The sequence below is a fragment of the Macrotis lagotis genome, chromosome 6, assembly GCF_037893015.1.
Source record: "Macrotis lagotis isolate mMagLag1 chromosome 6, bilby.v1.9.chrom.fasta, whole genome shotgun sequence".
Taxonomy (NCBI): Eukaryota; Metazoa; Chordata; class Mammalia; order Peramelemorphia; family Peramelidae; genus Macrotis; species Macrotis lagotis.
This window is the reverse complement of record NC_133663.1, coordinates 1,292,226-1,313,070: the sequence shown is the minus strand read 5'-3', so window position 1 is coordinate 1,313,070 and position 20,845 is coordinate 1,292,226. Positions and strand designations below refer to the sequence as shown.

General features: G+C 50.2%; 1 protein-coding gene across 3 annotated transcripts; it reads left to right on the top strand.

The window, feature by feature from the left end:
• Positions 1-15: 15 nt before the first annotated feature.
• On the top strand, positions 16-20,235 carry ASPA (aspartoacylase). 3 transcript variants are annotated; one of them, XM_074190535.1, is made up of 7 exons: positions 16-110; positions 5,201-5,460; positions 9,533-9,728; positions 11,272-11,365; positions 12,062-12,169; positions 18,748-18,857; positions 19,330-20,235. In XM_074190535.1, exons 2-7 carry the CDS (start codon positions 5,225-5,227, stop codon positions 19,525-19,527), a joined length of 942 nt encoding a protein of 313 aa, XP_074046636.1. In that variant the 5' UTR covers positions 16-110; positions 5,201-5,224; the 3' UTR covers positions 19,528-20,235. The 3 variants fall into 3 exon arrangements, with proteins under 3 accessions (XP_074046636.1, XP_074046637.1, XP_074046638.1); XM_074190536.1 differs by lacking the exon at positions 16-110 and adding an exon at positions 2,940-3,249; XM_074190537.1 differs by lacking the exon at positions 16-110 and adding an exon at positions 4,709-4,861.
• Positions 20,236-20,845: the final 610 nt, after the last annotated feature.

Below are 20,845 nucleotides of genomic sequence, written 5' to 3'. Positions count from 1 at the left end.
CTGTCGCTCAAGAGGCCCCGCCCCGGCCCCACCCTTCTCCCTCCCCCAGGTCCCGCTAAAGCCCGCCCCCGGAAGCCTCCCCTGCACGGGGAGCGATGAGTGGAGCCAAGGTAACTGGCGTCAGCAGGGGGCGCCCGCGGCCCGGCCCGGGAAGGCCCTGGGGACCGGCCTGAGCCTCCGGGCGCCCGGGCCAGCTGGGCAAGGGCGGGGCCGGAATGTGCCCAGGGCCGGAATGTGCCCAGGACCGCCCGGCTCCCCCGGACGGTCCTGTGGCCCCGGCCCCCCCAGGCCGGCCCGGTGACCCCGGCCCCCCCCCCGGACGGTCCTGTGGCCCCGGCCCCCCCGGACGGTCCTGTGACCCCGGCCCCCCAGGCCGGCCCGGTGACCCCGGCCCCCCAGGCCGGCCTGGTGGCCCCGGCCCCCCCGAACAGTACTGTGACCCCGGCCCCCCCGGACAGTCCTGTGACCCCGGCCCCCCCCGGCCGGCCCGGTGGCCCCGGCCCCCCCGGACGGTATTGTGACCCCGGCCCCCCCGGACGGTCCTGTGGCCCCGGCCCCCCCCGGACGGTCCCGGTGACCCCGGCCCCCCCGGACGGTCCTGTGACCCCGGCCCCCCCCGGACGGTCCTGTGACCCCGGCCCCCCCCCGAACAGTACTGTGACCCCGGCCCCCCCGGACAGTCCTGTGACCCCGGCCCCCCCGGCCGGCCCGGTGGCCCCGGCCCCCCCGGACGGTACTGTGACCCCGGCCCCCCCGGACGGTCCTGTGGCCCCGGCCCCCCCCGGACGGTCCTGTGACCCCGGCCCCCCCGGACGGTCCTGTGACCCCGGCCCCCCCCGGACGGTCCTGTGGCCCCGGCCCCCCAGGCCGGCCCGGTGGCCCCGGCCCCCCTCAGCTCTGACCCTCCTCCAGGCCCGGAGCCCGGCCTCTGCAGCTCTTCCCGGACCGGCTGGTCCCCACTCGGCTCCTCAGACTGTAAGCTCCCTGGAGGCAGAGCCCGGCCTTCATCCAGGCTCAGTCTGGGCCAGAGCTTAATGTGCCGGAGAAACAAAAGGAATCAATAAAAGCTTTTCAGCTCCATTTTGAATAGGAGACCTTTGCGGCCTGAGTTCTCCAAGAAGCGTGAGCATTCATCCCCAGGAGCCCCCTCTGGGCCGACCCTGCCCTGAATGTGCCAGGGAGCCAGGCAGGAGAAAGCTGGGCAGCCAGAGGCCCGGGGAGGGGGCAGCAGGGACCCCTTTGCTCCCCAGCTCTCCCTAAGGGCTGTCTGGGTGAGGGACGTGGACATGTTTTGTCTTTGCACAAGAATTCAATTCAAAAGAAAGGACAATGGGGGGACTCCTCCCCACTGTCCCCAAGCCCTGACTAGAGCTGACTCAGTGGGTTGGCCTCACCCTCACCCAAAGCAGGACCTGAGGGGTCTGAGAAACCCAAACCCTAGGATTTCAAGGGAAACTCAGCCGACGCTGAGACCCAGAAGAGCGGGGCATGCATACCCAGGGGGCCAGTGTCCTCCTGGCCTGGGCATGGGTTGCCGACAGGGGGATGACACAGAGCTGGGAATGACTAGGAATGAATAAGTGATGTCAAATGATTCCAAACTTCTGGATCTAGAGGTAAAGGGGCCTTAAGTCTCTCAGAATCCAGCTCCCTTATTTTACCACAGAAGAAACTGGAGCTCAGAGAGCTGACATCAGTCAGTTAGTCAACATTCATTAACATGCTCCACATAGGCCCTGTGCCAAGGGCTAGGGATGCAAAAAGAGGCAAAAGCCCATCCCTGCCCTCTAAGAACTTACAATCTGACGGGAGAGACAACATGTGAGCAGATATGTACAAGCAAGCTACATAAGAGAGGAATAGAAAATAACTGCCAGGGGAAGGCCCTGGAATGAAGAGGTGGTAGAGAAAGATTCCTGGAGAAGAGGGATTCTAATTAGGGTTTGAAGGAAACCAGGGAGGTCAATGGTCAGAGGAAGGAGATCATTCCAGGCCTGGGGAATGGCCAGAGAGAATGCTCAAAGCTGAGAGGTGGACCGGGCTGGGGTCACTGGATGGAAGAATGCGTCATGGGGAGGAAGGTGCAAGAGCCCTGGGAAGAGAAAAAAGGGCTTTGAATGCCAAAGACAGAATCTTATATATTATAATCATGAAGGAAATAGGGATGGAGGAGTGGAGGGGTGGTGCAAGACATGGAGAATGGACCGGAAGGGGGAGAGACTTGGGGCAGGCGCCTGCCCCCCAATCCCCCAGTCCCCACAGCAGCAGCTGCAACAGTCCAACTATGGGCAATGAAGGTCTGTACCAGGAGACAAGGGGGCTACTGGGGGGGAAATTGCGGAACCTTGGCACCATATTAGATGGGGGGGAGGTGGGGTTAGGAGTCCAGGATGGCTCTTAGGTTGGGAACCTGAGGGAGCAGGGAGGGACTGTAGTCCTCTACTGTAATAGGGAAGGTGGGAGCTAGGGAGTGTTTGGGGGAACGTCAATGGGATGCATTTTGGTTATGTTTAGATGAGGGCACTGATGGACTGTGGACAGTGACTGAAGACTAGAAGCCTGCAGAGAAATTGGGGCAGAAAGTGGGGATTTGAGAATCCTCAGGGTAGAAATGGCCACTGTATCTGCAGGAGCATGCATTCAGTAGGAGCTCATTCAGTTCCCTGCCCCCACCCCACCCCCAACTCTCCCTCAGCAAGGGTCAGCTGCCAAGGGTGGGCATTCTAACAGGGGCCTCGCTGTTTCCCCAGGCCTGCTTCTCCCTCCATGGCAGCTCCTCCACGTCTGCCCAGTTTGGGTAAGCCCTGGATGGAGTGGGGCCTGGGGAGCAGGGAGTTAACCTCTTTCGGAAGTTGGCTTGGTCCAAGGGCAGGAGAGACCTCCCGCTCCAGCCCTCAGTCCATGTTTGGAAATTCCCTCTGCTCTCTTGGGAAACCAAACCAGCCACATTCAAAGGGCAAGCAGAGGCCGGCACTGGAGAGCCAGGCCCTCTTCTCCCTCCAAGTTCCTTCTCGCTCACCAAGAGGGAAACTTGATCCAAGTGGGCTTGAGGCAACCCAGGTGGCCGAGCTGTTTGCCTTCCTGCCAGGCTGGAGCAGAGGGCCCCTGAGCAGAGCTCAGGCTGAGCTGGGCTGAGCTGAGGAGGGTCCCGGAGCCCATCGCTTCAGGAAGGAGGACCGCTGTGAGCCAGGGTCAGCATGGCTGCGGACAACTCTCCTGGAAAGCTGACTGCCCTCCAGCTGGGCTGAGGTGCTTAATGGAAGGGGATTGGGCTAGATGTCAGAGGAGGGGATGGCTTAGCTTGGGTCTCGAGTGCAAATCCCTTTGGGGTACAGGGAAGAATTTTGTCTATCCAGAGAGATTTTAGAAGGCGGGAAGAAAAGGAAGAAAGAAACAGTGTCTGGAGCAATGGGGAAGGGAGGGAGGGGAGCCTGTATAACTCTTGTCAGAGAGCAGTCTTTGTCTCCAAGGCCACACGGCCCAGGACAGGAGTGAACAGCACCCTTTGAGCAGGTTTGCTTGAGATTCCAGGGATGGAAGTATCCTTAAAAGACCTGAGACTAAATCTCACCTTCCAGTGAGGGCTCCTGCCTCTGGTCATTCACCCTTTGAGCAGTCCAGGGAGACAGGGGTAGACTTGAAGAGGCAGGAAGATCTGGGTCCAAGTCCTGCTTCAGACTTACTTCCCGTGTGACCCTGGACAAGTCAATAATCCAGTGAGTGCCAACTCCCTGTAAGGCCCTCTGATGAATATATAGTCACTGCCCTCACAGGGCTGACTCAAATTGGACCTGAGCTCTCTGTAGTGCTACCAAGAAACTCTCCTGTGGAATCAGACCCTTCTCTGAAACTTGGAGTCCTTCTAGAGGACTGAAGAGGCTCATCTCAGCCAGACTGGGCAGAGGCTTCAGGATCCTACCAGGAGTCAGGAGATTAGAAAAGGCCTCAGTGTCCTCATCTGTAAATTGTCACCTACTTTCCAATGTTGCTATGCTGAAGAAGTGAGATGATGGGTGTGGAACCTTCTACTACCATTAGCAGCCAGCTGAAGTAGGAGCTTGTCACTGTCATGTCTCAGACCGGACCTGTCTATCTCCAGAGAAATCTCCCGGAAGAGCCCTTCTGTCTGCTTCCACTTCTCTATCTGTGAAGTGTGAGGGGAAAGGGTCTCAGGTATGGGGACCTGATGAGAAAATGTCCTCTGTTCTGATCCCATTGGAGGACCTGAGTTCAGATCCCGGCTTGGTCCCTGGCACTATGGGCGTCAGTTGCTCCAGTTCCCTGTTCCCCTGTTTATTAATTGAGGTACTGGACAAGATCAGTGGCACCAGTCTCTACCAAAAGTCGCAAACTCTCTGTGTCCTTTTTACTTATCCTGTGGAATGTTTCCCCAACATGTTTTCCTCTGGTTTGGAAAAGACTCTGGCAGGTGGCCTCTGGTTGGACATGGACTCTGGAGGACCTCAGCAGTCTGTGGGTGGTAGACTTTGCTGATCAGCTCCTGGGGATCCCATCATTACTGGTCACCTAACAAAAAGTAGGAAAAGATTCAAAGAATTTTAATTCAATCTGCAAATTCATAAAAATGTCTCTTAAAAGAGACTTGAAGTCGAAGGTAATTAAGTCCTCGTTCAATCAGTGAATAAATTACTTCATCAGTTAGCATCTGAGGAGGCCCTGCCTACCGTGACACCTGGAGTGTGCCTGCCCAGGGTGTGCCAGTAGGAGTCCACTCACTCCAACCACCCTTCTGTCCTTTAGTGGGAAATAGCCACTTGAGATGCTAGATTGTGGAGCTCAATTGGGCAGAAGGTGGCACAGGTGCTAAGCGTTCAGAAGAGAGGGGTGAAGACCAGTGGAGGTAGGGGAAGAGGAGCCAGCATTCTGGCAGCTGGGGTCCGGCAGTTCTGGTCTTGGTTGAGGCCCTGGCTCTGCAGAGTGTACTGAGGGCTGTTGACCATCTGAGGGAGTCAGAAGTCTGACCAAAGACAGTATCTTGAGTTGCCATTTGCCTCTTAGGCTCCAAATATGGTCACTAAGGGCGGAGGGCAAGAGGAGGGAGTGTCGCCAGCTCAGCCTGGGCCAGGCCAGACAGGACGAGATTCCCTGGAGGAACTTTGTCCAGGCCATCGTGGGAGCCCTAGAAGCCCCTTCTGGTGGCCTGGCCCAGTGACTGGGAATCTTCTCTTTGGGTTGGCAGAACTGGTGAGGAGAGCTTGGGAGAATGGCCTCCCTCCTTGGAGCCAAGACCCCCCTGAGGAAGGTGGCAATCTTTGGGGGCACCCACGGGAATGAGCTCTCTGGGGTGCTACTCGTGAAACACTGGGAGGAAGACGGAGCCGAAGTGCAGAGGGCAGGAGTACAAGTGAAGCCTTTTATCACCAATCCCCAGGCGGTGCAGAAGGGGTGCCGGTACATCGACTGTGACTTGAACCGAGTCTTTGACCCTGCTCATCTAAGGTAAGTTGTGTGGGGGCTGGAGGGGGGGAGGGGGACAGCCCTACCTGCTCTGGTTGCCCTTCCTTGGATGCTGTCAGCTGCTTCCCGGCCTTTGACCAATCACACACCCCAAGGAATTTCACTTGTTCATAATCAACCAGAGGGTTTCGTGAACTTTGGAAAGTGCCAAGCTAGATGTTGTTGGAATCAATGTTGATCTGATTCATAATCTCACAGATGTTCCTCTTTTTATAACTGAATCTTTAAAAAATGTTTTCACTGAACAAAAACCACAGTTTTTCTCTATTCCAAAAAAAGAAAAGCAAAACTTTTGTAACAGATATGCTGAGTCAAACAATACAAATTCCCACATTGGCCATGTCCATAAAATATGCCTTGTTCTTCCCCCTGAGTCCACCATCTCTGGCAGGAAGAGGTGACCAGTACGATCCATCATGAATTCTCTGGAATTGTGACTGGCCATTGCTTAAACCTTGTGGGGTTTTTTGTTTGTTTAGAAACTCATTTGAGAATCTTGTTTTGCAAGTGGATTCTTATGTCTAGGTATCAGTGAAGCAGGATGGTGATCTCCTGGGATCTCTGTCCTTCCTTTGGGGAGAGTCTGGGGGTGGACACTTGGGCCACACTGTCTACATTGGAAGAGTTGGCAGCTGGACTCACTCTTAAGGGACTATGCAGCCCAGAGACCACCTGGGAAGGGTGGTGGGCTCTCACTGCTCAAGAGAGCAGGCCACCCACCTTGTTAACCTTTGCTTCCACTTAAGGGACCCTGCCCCCTTCACCAGTGTCCTGCATCGCCTCTGTCACCGATGTGCTGGGACCAGGCTGCACCTGTGTCCATCCCTAGCCTGGATTAAGCAGCATGAGTCCAGATGGGTTCTTCCCAGCAGGAAGGACAGAGACCCCTGGAGTTCTCCCCGCTCCCCCAGCCTGAGCAGCAGAGGATGCCCTGCCTGGCCTTGGAGGAGTATCTCCACCCCAATTCCCCCCTCCCCCCATACCTGGAATGCTTTCCCTCCCAACCTGCCCCTCCACAAGCTTCCCCCTTCCACCTCCCAAGGTCTTTGTCCTCTACCTCTCTGGTGTGAGCTACACTACTTACACCCTGACCCACCTCCAGCCCCCAGACCCATGGAAGCTTCTTCAGGGCAGGGGCTCTTTCTGATTCCCATTCCAGGCCTGGCCTGTTCTTGGAGTCTTAACATGAGGTCAATGGATTTGAGATAGATTTTCAGGAATGGAGGCAGGTTGATCATAAATCACAGCTGATTTATGGTTCCGTGAGCATGAGAGACACAAAGGAATTCTTCAAGGTCCGAGGTGGGGCCAGAGGCTCCAAGCTGGCCCTCCCAGGTGGCCCTCACCCACCCCTGGCTTCCCTAGGCCTGCTGCCTTTCTCTTCTCCCTATGTGTCAGCATCTCCCCCCAGGGTGGGTGTCCCCCCTTCAGCTGGTTCCCCCAGTTCCACTTTGCACTGGCACATGATAAGCAGGTGACTAGCTTCCATTTATTCTTCTCTGGAGTTTTATGACCCAGCTCTTGCCAGTTCTTCTCCCTACCTGAAGCCTCATTCTTGGTACCTCTGACGCATCTTCATCCAGGTCGTGCCCACTAAATGGGGTAGCTGTCCAGTCTCTGTGTGGGGTCCTCTCCCCTCTCTGCACTCTTTCATAGCTGACATATGGGACAGCCCTCTGGAGCTGGAGTCGGGAAGCCCCAACTTCAAATTCAGCCTTAGACACTGAACCTCTGTCTGCTTCAGTTTCCTCATGGCTAAAATGAGTATGAAAATAGCCCTTATCTGCCGGGGTTCCTGGGAGTGTCAAGTGAGAGAATGACTGAAAAGTCTTAAGAGCAGTCAGCCCTTACAGGGCAGCTCTCATTGGGGTGGTCAACATCATTAACTCCAGTGGGTCCAAAGACCATCTCTCTGCAGACAACTCACCAGCTGCCAATGGGACATTTCTCACTGACTGTCTTAGAGGCATCTAACTCAGCCTACCTGAACAGAACCATATCTCTTAGGTCCTGCCCTCTTTCTGACTTGCCTGTGACTGCCCACAGCTCCCCCATCCTGTTGATCTCCTGGGTCCCAATCTGGGTTGACTCTTCCTCACCTTTTCCCTCTATCTGGCTCCATACAGAACAGCTGATCCCTCCCCAAATCTTCTAGGTTCAAGGCCTCCTTATCTCTCACCTTCCCAGTGGTCTGGCATTCCAGGGGCAGGTCACCTTAGTGGTGGAGCCCTGGAGAGGGATTCCGGGAGGAAGAAGGGGTGGTGAGCAATATGCCTTTCCCTTTGACTAAGGGAAAACCTAGAGAAGGCCTATGGAAGAGAAAAGTCCCTGGAATAGCAGTGGCTGATAGCAGTGGAAAGACCTTCAGGCAAGTCAACTTCAGGAATCACCCAGGGCTCAATTGTAGGAGCAAGAGGGACTTGGGACAATCAGTAAATCACATGTCTTTATGGAGGAATGATGGCTCCTCTTCTTTTTTTAATTGACATTTTATTTAATTTTTCCAATTACATGTTACAAAAGTTTTCCAACATTTATTCACATGCATAATTATGTTACACAATTTTCTTCCACCCTCCTTTCCCATCCCTTCCCTTCAATGGGTGAACTGTCTGGTGAACATTGTGCATGGACGGTTTTGTTTAACAAGTTTACATATTAGTCATTTTGTTCATGAGGACTTAGAACTAAAGGAAAAGAAGGAAAACCAAAGGATAGGAAGGAGAAACATAAGAGCAATTTTGGAAAAGTGAAGATAGTGTTTATTCTGATTCTGTAGTGTGTTTGTTTTTGTCTTCATCTGGATGTGGATGGCATGGTCTATAATGGGTCTCCCAGGGTTGACCTAGCTCTGAGCTGCACAGAGGAGCTGCACCCAGCAACTCACAATGTTGTTAATGTGTACAGTGTCCTCTTAGTTCTGCTGCCTTCATTCAGCAGATGATGTCTCCTCCTCAGGGGTGACAGGGTATTTTTGCTATACTTCTCAGTAGCTCTCCTTTTGTAGAGTTCATGTTCTTGTGCTACATGATCCAAGTCCCTGGGGGGAGCTCATGAGGTCCCTGCTAGGGACCCTTCTGGGGCCCCAACCTGCCAGCTCTAGGAAGCCCCTTCTAGATGATATCTTTCTGAGCCTCCTGCCTGCTCCTCCCCCCAGGGGCCCTTCCGCAGCACCTTCTCCATTAACATGCAAGATCTTTCCCATTTCTGACCCCAAAGCCTTGAGTGAGTGAATGAGAAATACAACTTTTCTGGTCCCATAGATAGATTCCTCACTTCCTTGTCTGAATGAATCATCCATCTATTCATTTATTTATTAACACACATTTATGAAATTCAGTATTCAGTACACCTGGCTGAAGTGGGGGGGGGTAGTCCAAAATGAAAACTTCCAATCCCTGCCTTCAGAAAACTTGCCATCAAGGAAGGGACCATAATGGTGACCCAGATAAATATAATCGATAAGCAAAGGGATGCATGGCAAAGTAACCCCAAAAGCTTTGGATTTAGAGTTCTCAACTGGGGAAGGTTGGGGAGTGGGATTGCGGAAACTCCAGCCTACTGGGGTTTTCTCCTTTGGCCTTAGAGCATGAGGGCTAGTTAGCTGGTCAAAAGGGAGGAAGTGAGGGTAGGCAGGGTAGGGACTGTAGGGCATTGTGTAAGCCAAGGGACAGAGGGCATGCTCGGGAAGCATTGTCCTATTTATCTGGAGAATAGGGCACAGCTTGGGGAGGAGGAGCCATTTGGTGAAAGGCTTGAATGCCATCCTCGAGAGCAGGGACACACACATGGTCCAGGACCAAGGGGGAGGGGATGCTTCCAGGATCCATGAGGTCCAGGGCTCTTCTTCCTCAGTCCCCATGGATCATTCATTCTCCCCATCCCAGCATGATGTCCTCCTCACCTGGAGGTCTCTCTGCACTCACCACTTGTGGCCCTGCTTTCTAAGATCCCAGACCCCCTCCAAGCCACTGAAGGGTAGGGGGGGGAGAGTCCTGGAGAGGATTGATTTCTGGGTCAGGTTTGACCACCGCCTTCCCTCTTCTGCTCACAGCAATGAAATGAAGGAGGACTCTCCTTATGAAGTCAGAAGGGCTCAGGAAATCCATCATTTGTTTGGCCCAAAAGGGAGTGAAGAGGCCTACGATGTGATTCTCGACCTTCATAACACCACAGCAAACATGGGCTCCACTCTCATTCTGGAGTCATCCAAGGATGACTTGTTAATCCAGATGTTTCATTACATTAAGGTAACTTTCAAGGTATCCATTTTAGAGTTCCATTTAATATCTGAGATTTTAAAACATCTGTCCCTTCATGATTCGGTGGGACTAACTGGTGGGGTGATCTGGTTCTTGCTGAGTCAGTAGTCTGGCTGTCCCAGTATACTCCATCACCTCCACAGGGGCTACTTTTCACCCCCTTGGTCTGTCTGTATGAACAGTTGGGCCATCTCCTCCCTCGCATCTGGATCTTGTATATGACAACCTTGCTGGGGTGGGGAGCCCCTTGTGTGTGCTTGCAGTCCTGTGTTGAGTCTCCTGTGATCTTATGATTGTACCCCAGCTCCCCAGGTCCCAGGATGGTCAGGGAGCCAGGCCCTACCCTCTAGCTGCCATGCCTTCTAAGAAGCTTGCACTTGGTTGTTATTGCTCTGACCTTGACAGGCACAGTGATCATGGACCTTTGCAGACATAGGACCGAGGAGGAGAATGGTCTATTGCTGACAAAATGAGAGGTTGTGTGGGGTAGAGAAGGCCTGCCTCAGGGTGGGGACAGGGTCAGAGCAGAGGAGGCGGGGAATTGGTGCAGAGGTAAAATCGAAGCACCATATTGGCACCATATTGGATCTGGGGCTGAGATAGCCAGGAGACCGGGATGAATCCTAGGTTGGGAGCCTGAGGGAGTAAGAGGGTGGGAATCACCTCAACAGTGCTAGGGAAGATGGGGGGATGGGGAAGAAGATGAGTTCTATACTCATGAGAATGAAAGAATGAAGTATTTGTTGATACCATGTGCCGAGCCTTGCAGATGCAAATGGGAGAAGCTCACAGTCTAATGGAGGATATGACCTAGAGGGAAGGTTCATCTACTGGTCCAGTGAAAAGCTCTTTGGTCCTTAGGGAGCAGCAGCAAAGCCAGTGGTTTGTTATTGTTTCTCACGTTCCACTGATAAAGTCCTAACAGTGTCTGAGGTTGATCCATTGGCCAGACAAGGATGTTCCTTTGAACTTAGGACCAGGAAGCACATGCTCTTGAGACCCATCCTCCATCTTTCAGGTGCAGCTTCTGTGGTGCAGCTTTGTGGATTGTCACATTGAGGTTGGGGGCAGGAAGTTTGTAGGCACCAATTGGTCCTGTCTCATTCTCTGTCTTTCAGGCATGACTTCCATGGGGTCTCATGCTTTGTGGATAGTACCACTGAGGTTGGGACCAGGAGGCACATGCTCCCCTGGGGGCACCAATTGGTCCTGTCTCATTCTCCATCTTTCAGGCATGGCTTCCATGGGATCTCATCTTTCTAACTTACATTTTGGATGGTCCCATTGAGTTGGGGCCAGGAGGCACAAGCTCCCATGACCTATGGGCACCAGTTGATTCTGTCCCATCCACCATTTTTCAGGCATGACTTCCATGGGGTGTCATGCTTTGGGGATGATCACATTGAGGCTGGGGCCAGGAGTCACACTCTCCCTCTGCCTAAGGGTGCCAGTTGGTCCTGCTTCATCTGCTGCCTTTTGGGCCTGGTTCCAATTGTACTGGCACATCACACATTCCACGTCTTCTTTGCAGAGCGCCTTGGCTCCACTGCCCTGCTTTGTGTACCTCATCGAGCACCCTACTCTGAAGTATGCCACTACACGCTCTGTGGCAAAGCATCCTGTAGGTAAGCTGCCATCATTTCTTTTGTGTTGTCACTGAGTAAACTCGTTCATGGTTTCAAGTCCAAGGAATGCAAGATTCTGGTCCCAGGCCTTTGGCAGATTCCCCCTGTCTTGAGTGGTAGGTCCAAGCCTGGGGGACTCTGGGATCTGCCATGGCTGCTTGGATGTTGCCCTCCCCTGGTTGCTTCTCTGTCTACACTGGAGGTGGATGCTTTTTGTTCTACTCTTGTTCCAGCCCCAGGAGGATAGGCAGGCCCTGCAGAGGGCTCCAACTTCCATTACAGAATCAGTCAATGGCCTCAGAGTCTTGTCTTCTGTGCCTTGCCCTTCTGACTCCTCAAGGCCAAGGCTAATGTTTGGGAATCTTTTCCCTTTTAATAGTCAATTTATAATTCTTTGATAATGAGAGAGATTTCAAACCACTTTAAAGCAGCCTCTTGGGCACTGTCCTGTCAGGACAAATTGGTGAAATTGAAGTGCTCAGGCTGGTACAAAACATGGGACAGATACAACTCCCCTGTGTCCAGTTGCAGGCAGTCCCAACGCACAGGAACACAGAAATCTTCCTGGGGCAGAATTTGCACATACTGCATAATGCTGAGAGGCCTGGAATGGAGAGACCAGTCAGAATGATGGAGCATCACACATGGCCAGTAGGGAGGTCTCATGTCACAGACTCCTTGGTCTTCTCTCCATAGGTATAGAGATTGGCCCCCAGTCACAGGGAGTTCTCAGAGCCGATATTCTTGATCAGATGAGAAGAGTAGTCCGGCATGCTCTGGATTTCATCCAATATTTCAATGAAGGTAGGTCATGGTCTAGCCTGGGGGCATGTCTAAGGTAAGGACGGAGATGATGGGGGTGGACAACAAGCCAGCTCACCCTGGAAACTGGCACAGTGACCTCCTCTGCAGGGGTGTGGGCTGATGCTCTGTTTCATCTAGGGAGACTCTACCTCCAGTGCAGTCTCAAGTCCTTTCCCAAGAGGCTTCCTGTCCGGTTGACCTGCCATGGGAAGCCAGAGGGACCCCTGTATAGGAGAGGAAGATGCTAAGCTCTAGACTGGCTTAGCTGAGACCATGGCCTCCCGAGATGCTGGGGAGAAGAGTCTGAGGCTGAGGGTATCCAAATCCCTGGACCACAGGAATTTCAGAATTCCTTCAATTTGTCTTTGTAGCTCCCAGAGATCCGTCCTTCCCCTCCTGGGCTTAGTGTGGGGGAGAGGAAGGGGCAGCATTTAGGGCCAGAAATACAACTTGAATCCAAGCCCTGCCTTACTTTGGGCGGGGAGGGGCTTTTTGCAAGGCAATGGGCTTAAGTGACTTGTCCAAGGTCACACAGCTAGGCAATTATTAAATGTCTGAGGCTGGATTTGAACTTGGGTCCTCCTGACTCCACTGCACCACCTAGCTGCCTTACCTACCTTCTCATCTTGGGGTCTCTACCTTCTTGTCTGTGGAAATAAGAGACTGAATAACTTCTGAGCTTCCTTCTCAGTGAACTTGGAACAGGGGGAGGAAGGACCTTGTCCACAGAGATCACACCTTCAAGAGAATCCAGGAACACTCATTAGAAATCAGTGAGACTCATCATTGCCCAGAAAGAGGCACTGTGGGGATTAGGATCTCTGGTCACATGTATGTATGTGTGTACGCATGTGTTTGTGTATGTTTATGTGTGTGTGTGTGTGTGTAGAGATGGAATGGGTCTTGCTACATGGCAAGTGCCACCTAAGACTGACAGTAACCACTTTTCAGGATGGCAGAAACTCCCAATGGGAAGACTAAGTGAAAGAAAATTGTACCTCTCCCCAGATCCTCCAAGCTCAACCGCAAAGGGTCTCTGGGGGTAACTCAAGAACAGTTTTTGGAGACAGTCGAGAAACTCCAGAGACTCCCCAAGACCTGGAAGTCAATGATGGCAAAGGTGGATTCTGAGAACAACAGACCAGGGACATTGATATTGGTAGGCTGTGCACACCAACAGATTGAAGGAGTGATGGGGTCACTTACCAAGATGAAGTCATACTCTGGAAAGATGGCAGCCCCATACTCACAGGGGAATGTTTGGAGAGGGCTGGTGCTGGGGTAGGGGGCATTAGGGCATGAGGTAGGATGAACTTGGGGGGAGAGGACAATCTGCCTTCACTACCAGAAAAAAACACCAAACCCAAGGAAGGAGTGGGGAGCCTAGAAAGGCAAACTCCAGAGCAATCACAAGCCAAGCATTGGATTTTTTAAAAAAGGGAAGTTGGAAGAAATGAAGTGAAAGCTTTAAAATGAAATGAGTTTGGAAGGAAAGAGTGACAGAAGACTAACCACTTAGAACAAGGTGAGAAAATCTGGCCTGAGATGCTGACTCCCTGAAATTTCAAGTGGAACATCCAGAGTTCAACAATTCCAGGAGACAACTTTCAGAAATCAAAAGATCAGAAGAAAAATTGAAGAAAACATAATGCTTTGAGTACCAAGAATGCCTGCCTGGAGAACAGGTGAAAAAGAGAGCATTCAAGAATCGCTAAACTTCCCTAAAGTTATGAGCAAGTAGGTATTCATGAAGGCCCTACTTTGTGTGTGTAGGGTATGTTCAAGGAAGACTAGTAGCTTGGTGTGAGGGTTGCTTTCCACCTTTGATGGTGGCCTGAGTCACCTAATGTTCACCTGTGACTCCAAGAAGCTGGAGCATGTGCAGTGGCCACACCTTGGTAAATTAGTTTCCACAAGCCGGCTCATTTGGGTTGAGGGTAACCAAGGGAATCTCACTCCAAGCTTGTGAAGTCTTCCTCTGGTGGAATGGACTGAGGAGAACAATTTGTTCTAACAGCTATGAAGCCAATGAAGCAGATGCTATAGAGTGCTTAGAGCTTGGATAGACATCGAAGATGCCAAGATCCTCCAATGCAACAAGAGCCATCCTCAGTTGTCTTGACTTTGTCTTGCTATGCTGGATCATGTTGACTTTGGAAGAGAGAGTGAAACCAATGACTTGGTGCAGCTCTACCTCACTCAGATCCAATTCATTCATGCAACAAAAGACATCACTCATAACTTTGAGCCAGAAGCATGCTAAGCAATGGAGACACAAAGAAAGATGAAAAGGGGATCTTGCCCCCAAGGAGTTTATAGTTGAATGGGGAAAGGACAAGCCAGAGATGGAATAGACTGGGGATCAGCAACAACAGAAGGCAGGCTTGAGTATTCTGAAGAAGGCCAGGAAAGACTTTAAGTAGAGGACCTAGAAGGAAGTAGGGGAATTAGAAGGTGGAAATGAGGAAGGACTTCCAGGCATGAGGAGCAGTTGGACCAGATGGAGCATCTTGTGTGAGGTACAGTAGGGAGACTAGTGTCTCCAGAGGACAGAATACATGGTATTGAGACTATTGTAAGAAGACAGGAAAGAGCAGAGGGGGTTAGCTTATGAAGGACTTTAAATGCCAAGCAGAGGATTTTGTCTTTGATCCTGGAGGTGACTGAGAGACACTGGAGTTTATTAAATGGGGAGGCGGGGTTGCCTTGGTCATGTCTGTAATTTAGGAAGATTGATTTGAAGGCTGAGTGGAAACTTGACTAGAGTAAGGGGACACTGGGATACTGCATCTCAAAAAAATCATAGCACACACACATACACACACACACACACACACACACACACACACACACACACACACAAACTGCCCAGCTCTATTAGAACCAGGGTGTAAAAGGAGAAGGGGGGATATACCCATGGTCTTAATTCAAAATGCCCAGGAAACATAACCCAAACCCAGAACTTCCAAGTGAAATTAAAAATACTGCAAATAGCCAGAAAGAAGGAGGGCCAAGTTTGGAATAAAAACAAGTTACAACATCCTTGGAAAAATAAATGTAACCTAACTAGGGAAGATGGGATCAGAGGTCTTTCATTCATCCAAGATGTCAGAGTTTAGAAGAAATTCTGAAATGCCAAACAAGAGTCAAGAGAAACCTAGAAAGACCAATAAGTTTGTGCAACTGAAAGGGACTAAACAATAAAAAAGTGTTCACATTCTAATAGGATGAGAGGAGACAAGAGTCCCTTCAGAACCCTAAATTCTTCAAGAAGCACTGAGGAGGTGAAATAAGGCAAAGATAGGGTCTAAGTAAAATAGGATAACTTTTTTTTTTAGGTTTTTGCAAGGCAATGGGGTTAAGTGGCTTGCCCAGGGCCACACAGCTAGGCAATCATTAAGCGTCTGAGACCGCATTTGAACCCAGGTACTCCTGACTCCAGGGCTGGTGCTTTATCCACTACACCACCTAGCCGCCCCAAAATAAGATAACTTAATGGTACAGAGGATAGAGCTCTGGGACTGGATTCATGAAGACCTGAGTTCAAATCTCCTCTCAGTCATTTAGCAGCTATGTGACCCTGGGCAAATCATTTTACCATTGCTTACCTCAGTATACCCATATCTAAAATGAGGATGACATCAGCAAATTCCTCCAAGGGTTTTTGTAGGGATCAAATGAAATCATATCCATAAAACTCTTAGCCAATGTGTGATACACGGTGGGATCTGTATAAATACCAGCTAGTATTATTATCATGGTCTGTTTTTGTGGGTTTTTAAGAAAGTTAAAAAACAGAGTAAAGAAGGAAAACAGTTTGGAAGAAAGAATAAGGGGAAAACTTGCTAATTTATATAAATGGATATACCAACATGAAAGAAGCAATGGAAGGTGTGAGCATCTCAGGACTTCACTCCTATCTGAACCATATACATACAATGACAAAGAGTTTGGGGTAGAAATATATTAGACTTGACAGGGAAACCAGTGGGACTGAAAAAGAGGAAGGTCATAAAGGGGAGAGTGTTGCTTGTTGTTCAGTTATTTCAGTTATGTCTGACTGTGAACTCTTTTGGGGTTTTTCTTGGTAAATATACTGAATTGGTTTGACATTTCCTTTTTCTAGCTTATTTTACAGATGGGGAAACTGAGATAAACAGAGTTAAATGATTTGCCTAGGGTCACACAGTTAAGGAGTGTCTGAGGCCAGATTTGAACTCAAGAAGGTGAATCTTCCAGACCCAGACCTGGTGGTCTATCCACTATGCCTTTTAACTGCCCTCAGGGGAATACTCACAAGCAAAGTGGACTTCAGTTTCACAGAGTTTATCACAAAACAGGGATTAGAAAGAAAGCATAAGAACCAGATATCAGGGTCTGGGCTTGGAGAAGAAAGAAAAGATAATGGAATAGGAATACCTCATTTTACTCATGGATTGTTACTGTTGATCAGATTGCTTTCCAAATTGTGGAGCAAGTATCAGAAGTAATAATGAAGGGAAAATTTACTATTTACAGTCAATTAATGCATGTCAGCAGACTGAATTAATCAATAAACAAAAGGGTAAAGAAGGAATTAGAAAGCAGAATCCATCAATGTGTTGAGTTTTGGTGGGTTTTTTGTTTGTTTTTTTTTTTTGCTGCAAATACTTTCTGAAATTTTCCACATTGTTTATTAGATTCCTGGAGACACAGAAAAAATATCATGAAAAATACATCTTACAAAAAGGAGAACTCCAAAGAACAACCTTGCAGCATTACAGCCTTGCAACTTCCCTCTTTAAATTGTTTATTCATACACTTAGATTACAATTGCATTTTGCATAATGTGTTGTTTTTAAGAAACACATTTGAAACAAAGATTCACACAATCAAAATGAGAGGCTGGAGAAGAATTTATTATTCTTCAGAGGAATTTAAAGGTAGCAATCATGATCTTAAGGCAGCAACAAAAATAGCCATGTTAAAATCTAGATAAACAAGAAAATTACATTTCATTTAATGGCACCATAGATAGCACAAATTGGTAGAGCATCTAAGTACTCAAAGGAAAAGTTAATTGAATCATAGGGAGGAATGGACCACAAAAGATAAAGAGTTGAAGACCTTAATATACCCTATTCAGAATCAGAAAAAGGGATGGCTAGGTGGCGCAGTGGATAGAGCACTGGGCCTGGAGTGGGGAGCACCTGAGTTAAAATCCGACCTCAGACACTTAATAATTACCTAGCTGTGTGGCCTTGGGCAAGCCACTTAACCCCATTTGCCTTCCAACCCCCCCCCAAAAAAGAATCAGAAAAAACAACAAAAAGATAAAGTAAGGAAAAAAGCTAAGTAATGGAATTCTAAATGGGAATAGGAAGGAATATATACATTCTTGGTCATGGATAGAATCTTTACAACCCCACCTCCTAGGGCAGAGCTGTCTGGCCTGCAGTTCAATTTTATGTAGCCCCCTGTGGGTTTACTAAAATACTTTAGTAAATAAAACTGAGCTACTGCAGAGCTCTCACTAAAATGACGAATCAAAATATATTGGCTATTATTTCAATAAAAATTTTAAAAAGTAAGGTTGGACAGCCTTGTCCTAGGGTATAAAGAAAATCTCATAAACAAGTGCAGAAAACCAATGGTAAGCATTCTTTTCTAACCACAATATAATGCAAATTATAATCAATAAAGGGATTTTGAAGAAAGTATTCAAATTAATAATTTAATTCTAACATCATCAAAATAAAATAAAGAGGAATATGGAGACCAAACTAAGGTCATTAGGGTATGGTTGAAGATGAGGGGAAAGATGTGGGAGATGTATGAGGTGCATGTGGAAAGGTCAAGGAGTATGAGGAATAAGAGAGGATAGATAATTGGTGACCTCATGGAGAGCTGTTTTTGTAGTGTGTTCAACATTAAGGTCAGCTTTCAGGAGCTGAAGGATCCAGATGCTCAAGAAGCTTCCTGGGAAGTAGGGCAAGGCCGTGGAGAGAACTGGGAATTTTGGCTTTCCATTCTGCCTCTGTCAGTCAACTCCTTTCTGTGACACAAAGTCACATAGCCATTCTTCAGCCTCAGCTTTCAGTTATTCTGTGATCTTGAGTTTGGTCCCAGGATCCAAATCTCTAGTCTGCCGTGGTACCCTGTGTGACCTGTGTAAATCACTCCTCCCCTTCCCCGAGGAGTCTCTAGTCCTTGTTGAGATGTATGGAAGAGAAAACCTGCTCACTACAACCCCCTTCCCCATTGAGGTTGGGTGCTGAGAAGTCACCTGGAAGACTTCCTGGCCTCCCCTCAGATCTGGCTATATTTCCAGTGACCTCTCAGGGCTAGGACTTTGTTTGGTCATTTATGCTGCTGTCAACCCTGGGGAATTTCCCAAGATGTGGATGGTGGAGATCAGACCTGAGCTGAAAACACCTGGACCCTCTTCCTGGAGCTGGTGTCAGCCTGCTCCACAGTGGCCAGATTGGACATCCCCAGGCTCCCGCTGCCGGCGTCTTCCCAAAGCAGGACCTTGGAGGCCATGTTGTTTCAGATATCGTTGACATGTCTTCTTTACAGCCTGTTGTGTTTATTTCTAGGAAGAGAATTCCCTGCCTGTTCCCTGGAAGTTTACCAGGTCATAGAGAAAGTTGACTATCCTCGTAAGGAAAATGGGGAAATTGCAGCTCTGATCCACCCCAGCCTGCAGGTAAAGTTCGCCTCAAGGGCTCCTGCCTAGGCATCATGAATGGTCCAGCCTGGGCACTAGTCTGCTTTAGGGTTCAGAGCAGGAGTGGGCACAGCCAGAGAGGCTGCCCATAGTTGGTCTTTTCTATGCCTGGAAACCTGTCTTGTGTTTGTGTTTGCATGGTCTTCTCTTTCTCAAATGCTTGCCCTTCTCCAGGGATGTGTGGGGAGTCAGGAAACATGTATTCATTGACTCACCATGGGGCCCTGGTGCAGTCCCTGTCTCCTCATCTGTAAAGTGGACCCAAGAATCATGCACTGCCTGCCAGTTTAGGCCAGGGGTGGAAACCTCCAAAGGGCAGGAGCAGCGCCTGAGAAAAAGGGCACCGGGTGGTTTATCTTGTCCTGCTGAGTCTAGGGGGTTCCTTAGAAGAGCCTGAAAGGGAAGCTGAATGGAGCCTAGTGTTTCCTTATCTTCCCTCCTTAACTTAAAGGATAAAGACTGGAAGCCACTGAACCCTGGGGACCCCATGTTTCTCACCCTGGATGGGAAGACCATTCCATTTGATGGAGACAGCACTGTGTATCCCGTGTTTGTGAACGAGGCCGCTTACTACGAGAAAGGAGAAGCCTTTGCCAAGACTCTCAAAGTGAAGCTGACAGCAAGAAGCCTTAACTCCTCATCCCCCTAGGGGGGTGGGAAGCTCCTGGGTGCTAGGTGTGGGTCCCTCAAGGGTGAGACCCAGCCCCCAACTAAGTGCCTTACTCAGAGAAGAGACTCCGTCAGTGTTTGCTGGAGGAAGGAAGGCTGGCAACCCTGGTCAAGTCACCCCTCCATTCTGAATTACCTGCCCAGAGGGCAGAGGGCTTTGTGCCCCTCCAGAGAGCTTTAAGAACTCCCTGACTCCTGGCCACTGGCCTCCCTCCTATTCTTGAATCGCGGTGGCCTTGCACTACCCGGCAGCAGGTGTGTCTGTTGATAGGAGAGCTGGGACCCTTAATTAAATGCTCCTCTTTCCTTTTGTGCTTCCTTGGAAGGTGGGGTGTGGCTTGGCAGAGGGACCACAGATGATGGGCATGGATGCCATCCCATTCAGCCCTTCCAGAGGGCGACATTTTGGGGGGAAGTCCATACAGACAAACTCAGTTGCAGAAAAATGGACAGAGAAACAGTCCACAAGCTGAAGGTCTAATGGCTGGATGTTCCAGAGAGACTTGAGACCAGCAGCCTACAAAGTGGGGGCTCTTAGGGCGGCTAGGTAGCGTGGATAAAGCACCGGCCCTGGGTTCAAATCCAGTCTCAGACACTTAATAATGACCTAGCTGTGTGGCCTTGGGCAAGCTACTTAACCGCATTTGCCTTGCAAAAAACCTAAAACAAAACAAAAACAAAAACAAAGTGGGGTCTTTGGCTATCTGGGGGTGGGGGGTGTTGGGTGGGGGAGCAGGGCATAGAGATGAAGCCACTCCCATCTGTCTGCCCCACCAGGCCTGCTTGGGAGATTTGGCTCTAGCCTTGGGACCCTAAGTGGATATCTGGAGGAATGGGGGGAGGGTAGAATTCAGTTGCCAATGGGAGCAGAGGAAGGGATAGAAAGGAGGGGGAAAGTAAAGGTGTACTGGTCAAGAAGAGACTGACCTGGGAGGGTAAGGGACTGAAAGTGGGGGGAGGAGGAGGAGGAGAAGGGAAGGTGCTGGGGGCTGCGAGGAGCCAGGGATTGAACTCCTGAGTGGGAGACGCAGTGGGACCTGGCCTCTCCGGACCAGCCAGTCACTAGGCATTCCAACAGCACTGCTCCTACAATGACCTGCCAGGGTAAGCCCAGGAAGAGCCCCAAGAATCTGGGCCTCATTGAGGTTGAACTCTGGGCCTCCCTGAGGTCTCCCCTCCTGGAAGCCCCGGTGATGACTGTGGAAGGAACCCAGGGAGACTTGAGCTCCAGCTCTCTGGTTTCCAGCACAATGGAGCCCCTCCTGGGAAGGGGCCACAGACTCTAGTTAGGCCTCAAC